A 15,157-nucleotide genomic window follows, 5' to 3' on the forward strand; every position below is an offset into this window, starting at 1 on the left:
TAAAGAAGGCCCAATGAGATCATGGCTTGGGACAATCCAGGTGCTCAGCTGGACTCTGGGAAATAATAGTCCTTAGTTTGGATCAAGTCATGTTGGCTGACATTAATGATGTCTGGTTCCTCTAATGAGCAACAGCACAGCTTTTAAAACAGCATTTTAAAACATTAAGATACCTAGTCCAGCCCCTGGTGGATAGGACAGGCTTATTCTCAGTGAGGGCTGTACATCAGCTGGTGACTGTCTCATCCCCCCTGTACTAAGAGTTTCATGGGATCTTTAATGCTGATGAATGGTCATGACCATGTTTCATGAGTGATGTGAGAGATGCAGACGTTGGTGGGTTGGCTGGAGATTTCACTAACCCACAGACAAGTTATGTTTAACTGTGGGTTATCCCATCAAAAGGTATTGTACACTGCATGCCCAGTCTTTGCTCAGCAGACATTCCCTGTACCTTGGTTTGTCACCAATGTCTCTTTTGCTCCCCTGTGATCCCCAAAGCACGATTTAGTGTCATGCCTGAAACTTTTCCAGCTCAAAGCTCCAAATGTTTCAAATTTTGAAATAAAAAAAAAAAAGACAAATTTGGGGGGAAGGTGTGCAGTATCTTCCCCATTTATTGACCAACCATAAAACCACTTCCAAATTTTCAAACTTCAATATCCCAGTGAAATTTCTAGTTTTTAAATTTAAAAGAAGGGAAACATCTTGAACAAAATACAATTTCACGCACGTCCCCCACTCCCAGCTTTTCTGATCAGAAATTCTACAGAAACACATACGCTTTCGAGTAGTTCAGAACGAAATCGACTCCCTTCTCACTGTCAAACTGGATGTCGCGAGGCAAGTCACTGTGACAATTCGCATCGATGCTTAAAGGAAAGCCGGGATGCCATTCCTTCCATCTGAGAAAGGGAAGAGAGAAAAAAGGAAAGGGAGTGGTGTCAACCACGTAAGCAGCACAGCATAGTATCTTTAATGTCATGTTATTAATTATTTGTATTACCATAAGGATAAAAGAGCTACTATGCTAGGTCGGATGATGGTCCATCTTGCCCAGTATCCTGTCTTCAACACTGGCCAGCACCAGCACTTTAGGGGAATTGCACAGAACAGGGCAATCATGGAGTGATCCATCTCTGTCTTCTCCTCCCAGCTTCTGGTATTCAGGGGTTTATGGTCACCCAGAGCATGGGGTTGACTAATAGTCATTGATAGACTTATTCTCCATGAACTAATCCAGTTCTTTTTTGAACCCACTTACACTTTTGGCCACCACAACTTCATATTACCTCCATGTTGCTGCACATAACAAAATTCATGGGGGTGAGGCTGAAGGGTTTGGAGTGTGGGAGGGTGGGGCCAGCGATGGGGGGCTCAGGGCTGGGACAGAGGGTTGGGGTGTGTGGGGGTGATGAGGGCTCCGGCTGGGGGTGTGGGCTCTGGGGTGGGGCCGGAGATGAGGAGTTTGGGGGTGAAGGCTGCCCTGGGGCTACAGCAGGGAGAGAGGACTCTCCCATCTCTCTCTCCCCACAGCAGCACCGGGGCTGGGGGAGGGGGAAGCGCCTCTCCCCGCTGCGGCAGCTCTGGGGCTAGGGCTAATGGATAATCACCTATCCCCTGGCTGTGACAAGTCTAGGGCTGGAGGAGAGCATCTCTCCCTGCCTCTCCCTGATGCGGCAGCTCCGGGGTTGGGGCCACAGGATAGGCACCTCTTCCCTGGCTGTGGCAGGTCCGGGCTGGGGTGCCTCTCCTCCAGCCGCAGTAGGTCCGGGGCTGGGCTGGATCCGCGGGATAGGTGCTTTTCCCAAGGCCACGGCAGGGCTGGGCTGGGGCTGAGGGAGGGGCGCCTCTCCCCCAACTGCAATAGGTCCGGGACTGGGCTGGGGTTGGCGGAAAGAGGTACCTCTCCCTGCTGTGGCAGTTCCGGGGCTGGGGGAGAGGCATCTCTCCCTGCCGCAGCCCTGAGCAACTGTGCGGTACTTAATAGGCTGCTGTGCAGCTTAGAGGGAACTTAGGGTCAGACCTAATTTATACCCCATCATTGTATATGTATAGTTGGAATGATTTTTTCCACTGTGCATTACTTTGCACTTATCACCATTGAATTTCATCTGCCCTTTTGTTACCCAGTCACCCAGTTTGGTGAGATCCCCTCTGATTCCCTCCGAGTCTGCTTTGGACTTAACTATTTCGAATAATTTTGTGTCATCTGCCAACTTTACTACTTCATTGCTCATCCCCTTTTCCCTTAATGAATATGTTGAACAACACAGGTCCTTATACAGTTCTGTGGGGGACCCTGCTACTTACCTCTCTCCGTTCTGAAAACTGACCATTTATTCCTACCATTTCTTTCCTGTCTTTTAATCAGTTAATAATCCCTGAGAGGACCTCCCATCTTGTCCTATGATTACTTACTTTCCTTAAGAGTCTTTGGTGAGGGACCTTGTCAAAGGCTTTCTGAAAATCTAAGTACACTATATCCACTGGATCACCCTTGTCCACATGCTTGTTCACTCCCTCAAAGAATTCTAATAGATTGGTGAGGGATGATTTCCCTTTGCAAAAGGCATGTTGACTCTTCCCCAACCTATTGTGTTCATCTATGTGTCTAATCATTCTATTCTTTACTATAGTTTCAACCAGTTTGCCTGGTACTGAAGTCAGGTTTACTGGCCTGTAATTGCCAGGATCACCTCTGGAGCCTTTTTAAAAAATTGGCATCACATTAGCTATCCTCCAGTTATCTGGTACAGAAGCTGATTTGAATGATAGGTTACATACCAGTTAGTAGTTCTGCAATTTCATATTTGAGTTCCTTCAGAACTCTTGGGGGAATACCATCTGGTCCTGGTCACTGATTACTGTTTAGTTTATTAATGTGTTCCAAAACCTCTTCTATTGACATATCAATTTGGGACAGTTACTCAGATCTGTCACTCCAAAAGAATAGCTCTGATGTGGTTATTTCCCCCACATCCTCTGCAGTGAAGACCGATGCAAAGAATTCATTTAGCTCCTCTGCAATGGCCTTGTCTTCCTGAGAGCTCCTTTAACCATTTTGTTGTCTAGTGGCCCTGCTGACTGTTTGGGAGGCTTCTGGCTTCAATTTTACTCTGAGGTTATACATCTTTAGCAAGTTGCTTCTCAAATTCTTTCTTGGCCTGCCTTTTATACTTGTACATTTTACTTGACAGAGTTTGTGCTCCTTCCTATTTTCCCCATTAGGATTTGAGTTGCAAATTTTAAAGGATGCCTTTTTGCCTCCATTACTCTTCTGCTTAGCCATGATGGCATTCTTTCAGTCCTCCTATGGTGTTTTTTTAAATTTGGGGTATATATGTAGTCTGAGACTTTATTATGGTGTTTTTAAGTAGTCTCCAGGCTGCTTGTAGGTATTTTACCCTTGTCACTGAGCTTTTTAATCTTTAGCTAATCAGCATCCTCATTTTTGTGTAGCTCCCCTTTGTGAAGTTAACTGTTACTGTGGTGAGTGTTTTTGGTATTTCTTCCCCCTCCCTGCCCCCCCGAGGAAGTTACATTTAATTACATTATGGTCGCTATTACCAACAGGTTCAGCTATATTCACATCTTGGAAGAGATCCAGTATGCCATTTAAGACTAAATCAAGAATTGCCTCTCCCCTTGTGGGTTCCAGGACTAGCAGCTCCAAGAAGCAGTCATTAATGGTGATCTGATTCTCCACAGCTTTGCACCTTGTGTAGTCATTGACCTCTGTGTGCAGTGGGTGTCAAAGGCTATGAAATGAGTAGTGTGTTTACACCACTTTGCACAGGTGTAAATGGCCATGCCTGGCAATGGGGAATCAGATCTTCAGTGTGTGTGTGTAAATAAAGCACGTTTGGTTCCTTCAGAATGAAAGGCATTGTTATAAATATGTCATTACCAGTATCCCTGATAAGTCTGCTAGAAATATCATTCACGGCACTGAGGCATATGGTTCACAGCAGTGAGCAATGCAACTAGAGAGAACATTGTCGGCTGTTTTGGGCAGGACCTATCTTTTTGTTCTGTGTTTGTACAGCGCCTAGCACAATGGGATCCTGGTCCTTGATTAGAGCTTCTAGGCGCTATGGTCTAAATGCATGGATGAGACGATGGCGTAGGGAGGAGGGATTTAGGTTGATTAGGAACTGTGGAAAATTTTGGGGTGGGAGTAGCTTATGCAGGAGGAATGGGCTCCACCTTAACCAAAACGGAACCAGACTGCTGGCATGTAGAACAAAAAGGTTGTGGAAATTTTTTAAAGAAGGGTTGGATGAAAGCCAACAGGTATGGAAGACCCCCTCCCCTTTCCAGTGGTTAAAGACAGAGCTGATTAGACTCAGCTGAGATCCTTGTTTCTGTTCAGTGATTATTAGAACTGAAATCACTGATGAGCATGTTTCGGAGCTAAGAATCAGGCCCATAATGTATATATAGGGCCACAAACCAGAAGGCACCGAAATGCTCTTTGACTTCACTAGGAGCTGCAGTTGCGTAGCACCTCTTAAGATTTGGTTCATAAGATATGGGTATGCATTTATAACATATAGGACTCACTCACCCCACCCTCTCATACAGCCAGCACTGTGATGGAACAGGCCAGCACACAGCAATACAACACCATTTTATTAATAATAGAAACACACATTACAGATAAGGAAACACATGGAAAGGTGACATGCCTCAGAACTAGGATAAGTTCTCAGAAGTCCCTGCTGTCTCGTCCCATGCTCAGCCCATTAGACCACATTCCGCCTCTAGGCTGGAAATAAATAGTACTGTATCCAGCTAAAACTGCAGAAATCATTTAGTGGGATGTACATTTGGCTGGCATGCCTCACTCTTATGCAGAAAAAGGGTCATAAAGTTTCTAACAGCTTAAAGTGCTCAGGCTAAGTTTGTTCTCTTCCAAAAGGCAACACTACAGAGACGCAGAACCCCCTTAACAGCTTAGAAGAAAACTAACGCTACCTAAAGGAGGCACAATGCTGTGGTACTTTCTACTATACTAATGTTCTTACACTGTGCCCATTGTGTTGGAATCTGAGTGGGAAATTTTTATTTCAAACCAAAGGAAGGTGGTTTGCGAAGAAGGAAGAACATTAGAAAGCCTGTCAGATTGCCAGTCAGATGCAGATTGCGCTGTTTGTTTTCTGTCCTGATAGAGCTGCCATTTCTACCTCTGAACCTTAAACAGCCATTACCCTTGAATTCCAAATGGCTTTATTTGCATTCCCTTTTGTGCATGTAAAGCTGGTCTTGTCCAGAACTTTTCCTCAGGAATTGTCCCGGTAGCTGCTCTTTCTATTCTGTTTCCCATCATTTCGAAGGAAGTCTCTGTCTCATTACAGACCAGTCAGCTTAACTTCTGTATCCGGAAAGATAACAGAGCAATGGGGAGGGATAGCTCAGTGGTTTGAGCACTGGCCTGTTGAACCTAGGGATGTGAGTTCAATCCTTGAGGGGGCCACTTAGGGATCTAGGAGCAAAAATCAGTACTTGGTCCTGCCTAGTGAAGGTAGGGGGCTGGACTTGATGACCTTTCAAGGTCTCTTCCAGTTCTAGGGGATAGGATATCTACACTAATTTAAAAAAATAATTAAGCAATCAATTTGCAAACATTTAGAAAATAATAAGGTGATAAATAACAGTCAGCATGGATTTGTCAAGAACAAATCACATCAAACCAACCTGAGAGCTTTCTTTGACAGGGTAACAACCTTTGTGGATAAGAGGGAAGCGGTAGATGTGGTATATCTTGACTTTAATAAAGCTTTTGATATTGTCTTGCATGACCTTCTCATAAACAAACTAGGGAAATAAAACCTAGATGGGGCTACTATAAGGTGGGTGCATAACTGGTTGGAAAACCCTTCCCAGAGAGTATCAGTGGTTCACAGTCATGCTGGAAGGGTATAATGAGTGGGGTCCCGCAGGGATCAGTTCTGGGTTTGGTTCTGTTCAATATCTTCATCAATGATTTAGATAATGGCATAGAGAGTACACTTATAAAGTTTGCAGAGGATACCAAGTTGGGAGGGGTTGCAAGTGCTTTGGAGGATAGGATTAAAATTCAAACTGATCTGGACAAACTGGAGAAATGGTCTGAAGTAAATAGAATGAAATTCAATAAGGACAAATGCAAAGTACTCCACTTAGGAAGGAAAAATCAGTTGCACACATACAAAATGGGAAATGACTGCCTAGGAAGGAGTACAGACACTCCCCAACTTACGCAAGTGTTCTGTTCCGGAATGCCTTGCGTAACTCGAATTTTGCGTAAATCGGGAACGTATCTCCGACAATTACACAACCCCCCCACCCAAAAAAAACCCCCAAAACAAAAAAAAGTTTCTAGCTTATGGAACTTACGGAACTTTTTCGTAAGTGCGGATTTGTGTAAGTCGGGTTTATGTAACTGGGGAGTGTCTGTACTGCAGAAAGGAATCTGGAGGTCGTAGTGGACCACAAGCTAAATATGAGTCAACAGTGTAACACTGTTGCAAAACAAGCGAACATCATTCTGGGATGTATTAGCAGGAGTGTTGTAAGCAAGACATGAGAAGTAATTCTTCCGCTCTACTCCACACTGATTAGGCCTCAACTGGAGTACTGTGTCCAGTTCTGGGTGCCACATTTCAGGAAAGATGTGGACAAATTGGAGAAAATCCAGAGAAGAGCAACAAAAATGACTAAAGGACTAGAAAGCATGATCTATGAGGGAAGATTGAAAAAACTGGATTTGTTTAGTCTAAAAAAGAGAAGACTGAGAGGGGACATGATAACAGTTTCAAGTACATAAAAGGTTGTTACAAGGAGGAGGGAGAAAAATTGTTCTTCTTAACCTCTGAGGATAGAACAAGCTTAAATTGCAGCAAGGGAGGTTTAGGTTGGACATTAGGAAAAACTGCCTAACTGTCAGTGGTTAAGCACTGGAATGAATTGCCTCAATGAATTCAGTCTGGGTAAAATGTGTCATCTAGACAATATGGGCGAGTGAAGGGTTTTGTCTGCTCACAGAACTGGTATGGTATTTGCAGCATCTGGTCCAGCCTGACTGCACCGTCCTTCCAGCCTGCTTTAACTCTGACCTGAAGAGACCTGCTCCGGGAGCCAGAGGGACGTTCTGTCTCCATCCAGTGCTCAGCCACTCTGTGGAAGCTGCCAGCTTGTAACCCTTCTCCCCAGAGGAGTCGGGAGCAACAAGGGCCAGGTTCAATAGCTAGGGATTCCTCTCAATAATGCAAAACAGAACTGGCTTGAGCCCCCACCCTGTAATCCATGAAAACAACACACCATCCCTGGGCGCTGCTAAGAAGCAACACTTCCCCACTCACAAGCACGGAGCCTGTGTATAGCAAAAGAAAACTTCTATTAAAAGAGGAATTGGAACCAGTGTTAATCTGGGAAAACACCACAACCACCATTCAAAAGCACATTACCATAAGCAAACATCCACCCTACAGTACGTTGGGCAGCATCCTTTGCCTCAGTTTCCCACTTTGCATTGTGGAAGTCCAACAAACAAATGTCCCTTTAACATGCCACTCCCCCTTCCATCTGCTGCTCCCCACTCTCAGCTGATTGGCTTTGGTCAGTGACAATCCAGAGTTCAGAGATGCATTCACATGGATTCACCTCCCACCCCTGGAAGGAGGGGGGCATTGAGCAATGCCTCCACTGCTGCTGCTATCTGTGCCACTGCTCACCACTGCTGCTATTATCTCTGCTACCGCTGGCCACTTGCTGCAACTGTCCTCTCTGTCACTCATACCACTGCTGCTGTTCACTGCTCACCACCACTTCTGCAATGCCATGTTCTGAGGTTTCCCACTTTAGCTCAGCTCTTAGTGATTTCACTGCCTAGAGGGGAACCTTGCTGTGGCTGCCTCTTCATTGTCTTTCACTGCAACACTGTCCCAATACCAGTTCTACAGCTTAGCCCCAAAACATGCTCATCAGTGATTTCAGTTCTAATAATCACTGAACAGAAACAAAGATCTCAGCTGAGTCCAGTCAGCTCTGCCTTTAATCAGTGGAAAGAGGAGTGGAGTCAAATGTCTAGGACTCTTTTAGGTAAAGTCCACACCAAGGGAAAAGCTTTCAACTAGCAACAATCATCCCTCAGCTTGACCTCATTAGCTATAATGCTACACAAAGCACCTGCCATCCTCCCCACTTTGGCTCTCATTGGGATTTGGCATCCCCACCTCCCATTTAGGTTTGTGTTAGGGTGACCCCCTCAATCAGGACAGGCTAAATAGAGTTCTGCTGCCATTTACTCATACAATAAGGTAACAACATTTCATTACCCTAGACCAGCCACAACTGATCACTTGGGCAAAGAAACTCTGTGTGCTGAACACCTATGCAGAGTAGGCATGTCCATGCAAATGCAGTCTGCTCCTGAAGTCTTTCCCCCCAGTTCACCACTAGCTCATTCAGACCCTGTTTACAAACAGGTGCCAGTCACCATGGTGATTTTGTGCCACGCACACTCACCTGCTAGGAATAGAACTAGGCCTCCCTGGGCAGCTGACATCACAAACCAGGACTGTTAAAGGAAACTCACCGATACATTTTTTGCCGTTCTTCAAGTTCTTTGCGTCTGTGCTGCTTGAGGATCTGAGTCTTGTCATCCCGGTGCAGCTTTGCTGTGAACAAATGAAGAAACAGTGCTATGAGGTTTCTTTACCCTTCACTGTCTAATTCTCCAGTTGGGTAATGGGACATAAGTGTCTGTCATTATCTGGGTTCTCCTGCTATGTGCTGTAGCAAATCAGCTGCAGTTCTCTCTTGTACTCAACTATAGCAGACAGTTTGCCCCCTGCCCAGTGAAATACAATGGGTCTGAACAGCAAAAGGGTTATTTTCATTTTCAGAATTGCTACCCTGCAGAGTGTCTCTAAGAATAACTTCTACACATCAGAATATTCATCTGCTGTGCTAGGCCCCTCTGCACAGGAAGGAGGTTGGTTAAGGCTGAAGAGTGACAAGCAACTGAGGAAGAACCAGTGAGGAGAGTATGAGGCAGAGATTGCAATCCAGGCCCCAGTGAGAGTTGAACCTGTGACCCCTGGATTCTGAGACCACCACTTTAACCCCTAAGCTATGGAGCCAGGGCATAAGTCCCCTCAGTACAGGGTGGAGGTTGGTTAAGGTTGAGGAGCGACAAATGATCAAGGAAGATACAGCCTTGCTAAATCTTCTCTGCTGAAGAATGCTGATGCTAGAAAATGTCTTGACATCCCTCTCCTAGGTTCATACTCTCTGTTCTTACACTGCAAGAACAAGTGTTTCTTCCACGCCAAGTTCCATGCCGGTAGCTTCAGGATCAGAAGAAAGAGAGAGGCTTTCCAAAACTGATGGCTTGATGCTCTGAACACGTGGCCCTAAGAGACTTTCTTAGAAAGGATGGGGAACAGAAGAGAAAGAGCAGCTAACAGGACAACCCACAAGGAAAAGTGATGGACAAGACCTGACCCGCTTTACATACACAAAAGAGAATGCAAATAAAGCCATTAGGGATTTTCAGGAAATGTTTGTTTAAGGTTCAGAGGTAGAAATGGCAGATGGAACAGGGCTGATAGTAGACAATGCAGTCTGGTTAAGCTACTGGCAGGATCTTGCTAATGTTCTTTACTTCTTCACAAACTGAAATCCACACACCACCTTCCTCTCTTGAAAGCAAGGGTTGAAATAAAGCCACGGCAAGTTACGGAGAATCCCTCTCCTACCCCTCCGAATACCCCACAGGTGGAGAGATCAATGAGGGAGCCAGAAGCTGAGAAAAAAAGTTGGCACCTGACTATTAAGGGCCTTAACCACTGAAAAGCAAACTCCTTAGGGCTGCATGTCTAATTTTGCAGCCAATGACCTGAATGCAGCAAAACTGGTTAAACCCTTGGTTCCCAACCCATATCTACTGGCACTAGATCAGCATTTTTAATGGTGCACACTATAGCATATTGCAGTAGTCAGACTTAATTGCCACAAAGGCACAGTTGTGAGCAACTGGATTATGTAGCCAATGAAGTGCCTGTCTTTGGCCACGGTACTGTATTGGCAGTGGGTAACCAGAGCCAGTTAAAATGCAGGGGTAGCACACAAGGGCTAGGGCACTTTTCTCAGCACAGCATCAACAGCTATCTCCGACACATTTCACACCATCAGCCTGTTTCTGGCTCTTGCAGGATGAAACACCTTAGTTGAATTCTACTTCCCAGCCAGCCCTAATGCTCTCTGAACTGGAATTTCATTCCAAGCTGCTCTTTCCTGGGTTTTAGAAAACTGGACAGTTTCCAGGTGGATAATACTTGGAAAACTGCTATATTTTAGAGTCTCAAGGTTAGGCAGCCAGGGGATGCTGGGCCAAGGACTAGAGAGGCTTTCCAGCAATGGATCAGCCGGAAACTGAGCATTGAGGCCAGCCTGCAATTTAGGAACAGTGTACTGACCATCTCCACTGCTGGAAAAAAAATCTCCTTAGCACGTGTCCTCAAAGTAACCCAACTCGTTTCCCTGTGCAAGACCCAGTGGACAGTTCATAAACCAGCACTGAGGTCACCGTCAGCCAGGAGAATATATCCCACAAGGGGTGTGGTAGGTTTGCAGGTGGGAGAGAAGGAACTGGAGTTGGAGAGAGGGTTTGGGTGCCTCTGGAAGGAGAGGGAAAGATAGGGGGAGTCCTCATTGCTCTAGGGTCAGGGGCGAGCACAAGGAGGAGGAGCAGGGGCACGGGTCCCCCCAGTAATCAGCGGGGGCATAGATCTCCTCTGCCCCAGGGCTGGATAGATCCTCCAGCTCTGGGGCCACAACAAGGGCATAGAACATGCCCCCCAAAAGCAGTGAAATTTAAATTCCTGAGCTAGGGGTTAGTAGTTCTCTCATGACGCTCACCTCTTCCATCTCGGAGGACAATCTCTTTATCTTCTGTAATCCATCTGTAACATGGGAATTCCAGATGGTCACCTACTGGCGTTTTCACAGTGATGTACCTGAGGTACCAGTCATCATGAACCCAGTACTTTCGCTTCTCAATTTTTAGCAGCTGGATTTCTCCCAGGTCTTCTGCCACAGTCACATCGTAGGAGTCGATCTGTGGAGAAGAAAAATGGTCTGTGACCGGCTGAACACACAGAAAGCACCCCAGCTCCAAATGGAACCTCTTGTTTGCAAAGGGGAAAAAATGAAGGGTTATTTTCAGACAGCAAATTAACAAATGGATGGGTAGGAGAATATCTAAGAACAAGCCATGCACAGATATCCTAGAAATATGGAAAGAGTGAAATTTCTGTGTTGGGGACTTGATAATGCTTTGATTCATTTGTGATTTCTGAACAAATCTACTGCTAGTAAAAATATTTATAACTACTCCAACAGCATCCCAGAAAAGAATGGTCGGGAACCCAAAGTGGGTCACAACCCATTTTAAATGGGGTCACCAAGGCTGCCTTAGACTTGCTGGGATCCGGGGCCAAAGCCTGAGTCCGAGGGCTTCAGCCCTGGATGACAGGGCTCAGGTGACAGCCCTCCCACCCTGGGCTGAAGCCCCTATGCCCAAGTGGTGGGATTTGGGCGGGCTCAGGCTTTGGTCCCCCATCCTGGGGTTGTGAAGTAATTGTCAGAAGGGAGTCATGGTGCAATGAAGTTTGAGAACACCTGAGGTAGACTGATGAGATATATATCCCATCCTGGCTTTATAAGTGTTAAAGTGGGCTTGAGAGGCCAATTAACCCACCTGGCTGCACCGGGAGGGTGGGCCAGGCTAATTTAAAGATGAGTCCCAGCTGGGAGAGGAGGAGCTGGGTGGTTACTATAAAGGACGGAAGTCTAGAGCAGATGGGGGCTGTCGGGAGAAACTCTGCAGTCACTCTCTGGGATGAGAGAATAGAGAACTCAGGAGAAAGCCCAGGGGGAGAATTGGACCTGAGATCCTTTCCTAGGTAGAGCTGTCTGGCAGGAGGCCAGGAGAGACATGGCGCAGCCACATGGGTGGAGGGAGCAGCTCCAGTGAGAGGAACCCTGATAAAAGTGCAGGATCTGGACTTCCAGAGAATGTGCCCAAGAGGCGTCCAGTTGAGGAATGCGGCTGAGGAGATGTGAGGGATGACCGGTCAAGCTTGAGGAGGGCAGAAGCTGGTCTAAATTGGTATTTTTGGTTTGGGATTTTGTTGCGAGATTCCAGGGAAGAGCCCTGCAAGTCCCAGCCCTGAAAGAAAGGTCAGCCTACAGAGGAAGGCTCTTTCAGGCAAGGAGAAAGCCCAGGGAGAGGCTTGGTTGGTAGGAAGATGCCCAGGGAGGTGGCAGCAAGGAGACTGGCAGAGTGATCCCTGACTGCCTGTCCTGGGCTGAACCTAGGGTAGAGGGAAGGCCTGAGTTCCCCTATCAGGAACTGGTAAGGGGTGTGAAGTCCCTCAGAAGGGGATACAGACTCCTGGAAGCCCTAAGAAAGGGTGTACGGACCACTGGGCCCAGAATCAAAGTAGCAGACCAAACAGAGGGATTGGACACTTGTATTTGTTGGACTTTCTGTTACCCGGGGAGGGGTAGGAGTGTTTGTGATGAGCTGTCAGGCTGAGTCACGAGACGAGGCAACTGCCACAGAGCCGCAGCAGCCATCGGCAGGGGGCACTAGAAAGCAGACAGTGGCCATGCCCGGCCACACAGGGGTGCTCCAGCAGCGAGTCCACCCTTCTGCACCTAGTCATGCAAACCGAGAGAACGGTTGTTTTGGGGATTAAGGCACTGGCCTGGAAATCAGATCTGGGTTCATTGTCCAGCTCTACTATAGAGCTAGTGCAGGTCCTTGGGCAAGTCACTTAATGTCTGTGTGCCTCAGTTCTCCAGGTGTTAAATGGGGATAACACTCCTTCCTTTCTCCCACACCTTGTCTGCCTCATCTGTTTAGAAGGTAAGGTCTTTAGGGTGAGGACTGTGTCTTATTCTATGTACGTGCTGCACCTAGCACGTTGGGGCTCTGATCTCAGAGTCTCTAGGCACTACTGGAATACCAGTCATTAGAAATGCCTCTGTTTGCTTTTATAGCTCAGCTGAGATAAAAAGTGATGCTTTTGTGTTTGGCAAGTCAGAATGGCAGCATCTGACACTACCTTTGCACTAGTGTAAACGGCTGCACAAGGTGCAGGACAACAGGCCCCTTGCCATGGCTAAGCTGAACTGGCTAGGACTATCATGGGACTAGAAGCAAGAGCCCAATCTGTTCCTATAACCCCCCCCCCCCCGAAGAAGTTGTGTTCTTGTTAAGACAGAGCATTACCAGAAAGACAAGCCTGGGTGAGAAATTGTTAGGCAGTTTTGGAATCACACTCTTTTTATTTAAATTTGTTGCTTGATGTGGCTGCAAAATGAAACTTCCCTGGTTTGTGGTTTGGAACATTTTCGGTATTCTTAGAAACCAACATGAACTCTACCTCTTCCTTCACTGAGTTTAGTACCATCTGAAATGATGCTGCATGTATATGTCCTGTCATTCTGCCCTCCCCCTCCTATCCCCCCCCCCCCCCGCTAAAAACCACACTATGGTTGTTCTTTTCAGGTACATTTTTTATTATCACTTCCTGTCAATATGAGGTCATTTCACTCAAGCCCTCCCATTATTTTATAGGTTAAGGCTAAGTCACAAAAATCAAGTCAGAAAAGTGAAGAAAATGCAGACAAACATGTTATGGACACCAGTTGCGATAGCAGTTTTGTAATGAGGACGTTTGTCCACAAGGAACTGGGCTGAGAGCCCCAACTTTCTCTACAATCCACTCCATGCAGCCACCAGATAGTAATGGGGCACAGGGCAGCGCAAGGTTATTGTAGGAAGGTTGCAATACTACTACCCTTACTTCTGTGCTGCTGCTGGCAGTGGCACTGCCTTCAGAGCTGGGTAGCCGGAGAGCAGCAGCTGCTGGGCAGGAGCCCAGCTCTGAAAGCAGTGCCGCCACCAGCAGCAGTAAGGATGGCATAGTATGGTATTGCCACTATTACTTCTGCGCTGCTGCTTTCAGAGCTGGGTCCTCGGCCAGCAGCTGCCACTCTCCAGCTGCGAGCTCTGAAGGTGGCAGTGCAGAAGTAAGGGTGGCAATACTGCGATGTCCCCTAAAATAACCTTGTGACCCCGCCCGTGGCTGCCTTTTGGGTCAGGACCCCCAGTTTGAGAGATGCTGGTCTCCCCTATGAAATCTGTATAGTTTATGGTAAAAGCACACAAAAGACCAGATTTCATGGGGGAGAACCACCTTTCACCGTCTGTGACGCATTTTTCATGGCCATGAATTTGGTAAGGCCCTAGTTATAAGGGACTCAGAAGTTAGAGATGAGAGAGAATGTTTTAAGCCCTCTAGTCCATCCCTCAACCAATGCAAAATAGTTCCCTCCAGTGCATGCACAAATGTTTTGCCCAATCAAGTTTTAATTGGTTATCAGACTCCCAACCCTTCTCTTTGGAGATTATTTTGCAGGGTGAAAAATCTTCTCTGAAAATGTCCACGCAGTGTGCAGAGGCGGTCAAAAAAGCAAACAGGATGTTAGGAATCATTAAAAAGGGGATAGAGAATAAGACTGAGAATATATTATTGCCCTTATATAAATCAATGGTACGCCCTCATCTCGAATACTGCGTACAGATGTGGTCTCCTCATCTCAAAAAAAGATATACTGGCACTAGAAAAGGTTCAGAAAAGGGCAACTAAAATGATTAAGGGTTTGGAACGGGTCCCATATGAGGAGAGATTAAAGAGGCTAGGACTCTTCAGCTTGGAAAAGAGGAGACTAAGGTGGGATATGATAGAGGTATATAAAATCATGAGTGATGTGGAGAAAGTGGATAAGGAAAAGTTATTTACTTATTCCCATAATACAAGAACTAGGGGTCATCAAATGAAATTAATAGGCAGCAGGTTTAAAACAAATAAAAGGAAGTTCTTCTTCACGCAGCGCACAGTCAACTTGTGGAACTCCTTACCTGAGGAGGTTGTGAAGGCTAGGACTATAACAGAGTTTAAAAGAGAACTGGATAAATTCATGGTGGTTAAGTCCATTAATGGCTATTAGCCAGGACGGGTAAGGAATGGTGTCCCTAGCCTCTGTCTGTCAGAGGATGGAGATGGATGGCAGGAGAGAGATCACTTGATCATTG

General features: G+C 46.3%; 1 protein-coding gene across 1 annotated transcript in view; it reads right to left on the reverse strand.

Moving 5' to 3' along the window:
* The window catches only part of ALOX5 (arachidonate 5-lipoxygenase), a 57,049-nt gene that overhangs the window by 28,998 nt on the left and 12,894 nt on the right, over window positions 1–15,157 (reverse strand). Inside the window, exons 2-4 of the mRNA XM_005312071.5 lie at window positions 10,909–11,107; window positions 8,582–8,663; window positions 783–905 (exon numbers count right to left, since the gene is read on the reverse strand). Coding sequence (XP_005312128.1) covers window positions 783–905; window positions 8,582–8,663; window positions 10,909–11,107 — 404 coding nt within the window. The remainder of the gene's footprint in view (window positions 1–782; window positions 906–8,581; window positions 8,664–10,908; window positions 11,108–15,157) is intronic.

Source organism: Chrysemys picta, chromosome 7, assembly GCF_011386835.1.
Source record: "Chrysemys picta bellii isolate R12L10 chromosome 7, ASM1138683v2, whole genome shotgun sequence".
Lineage (NCBI taxonomy): Eukaryota > Metazoa > Chordata > Testudines > Emydidae > Chrysemys > Chrysemys picta.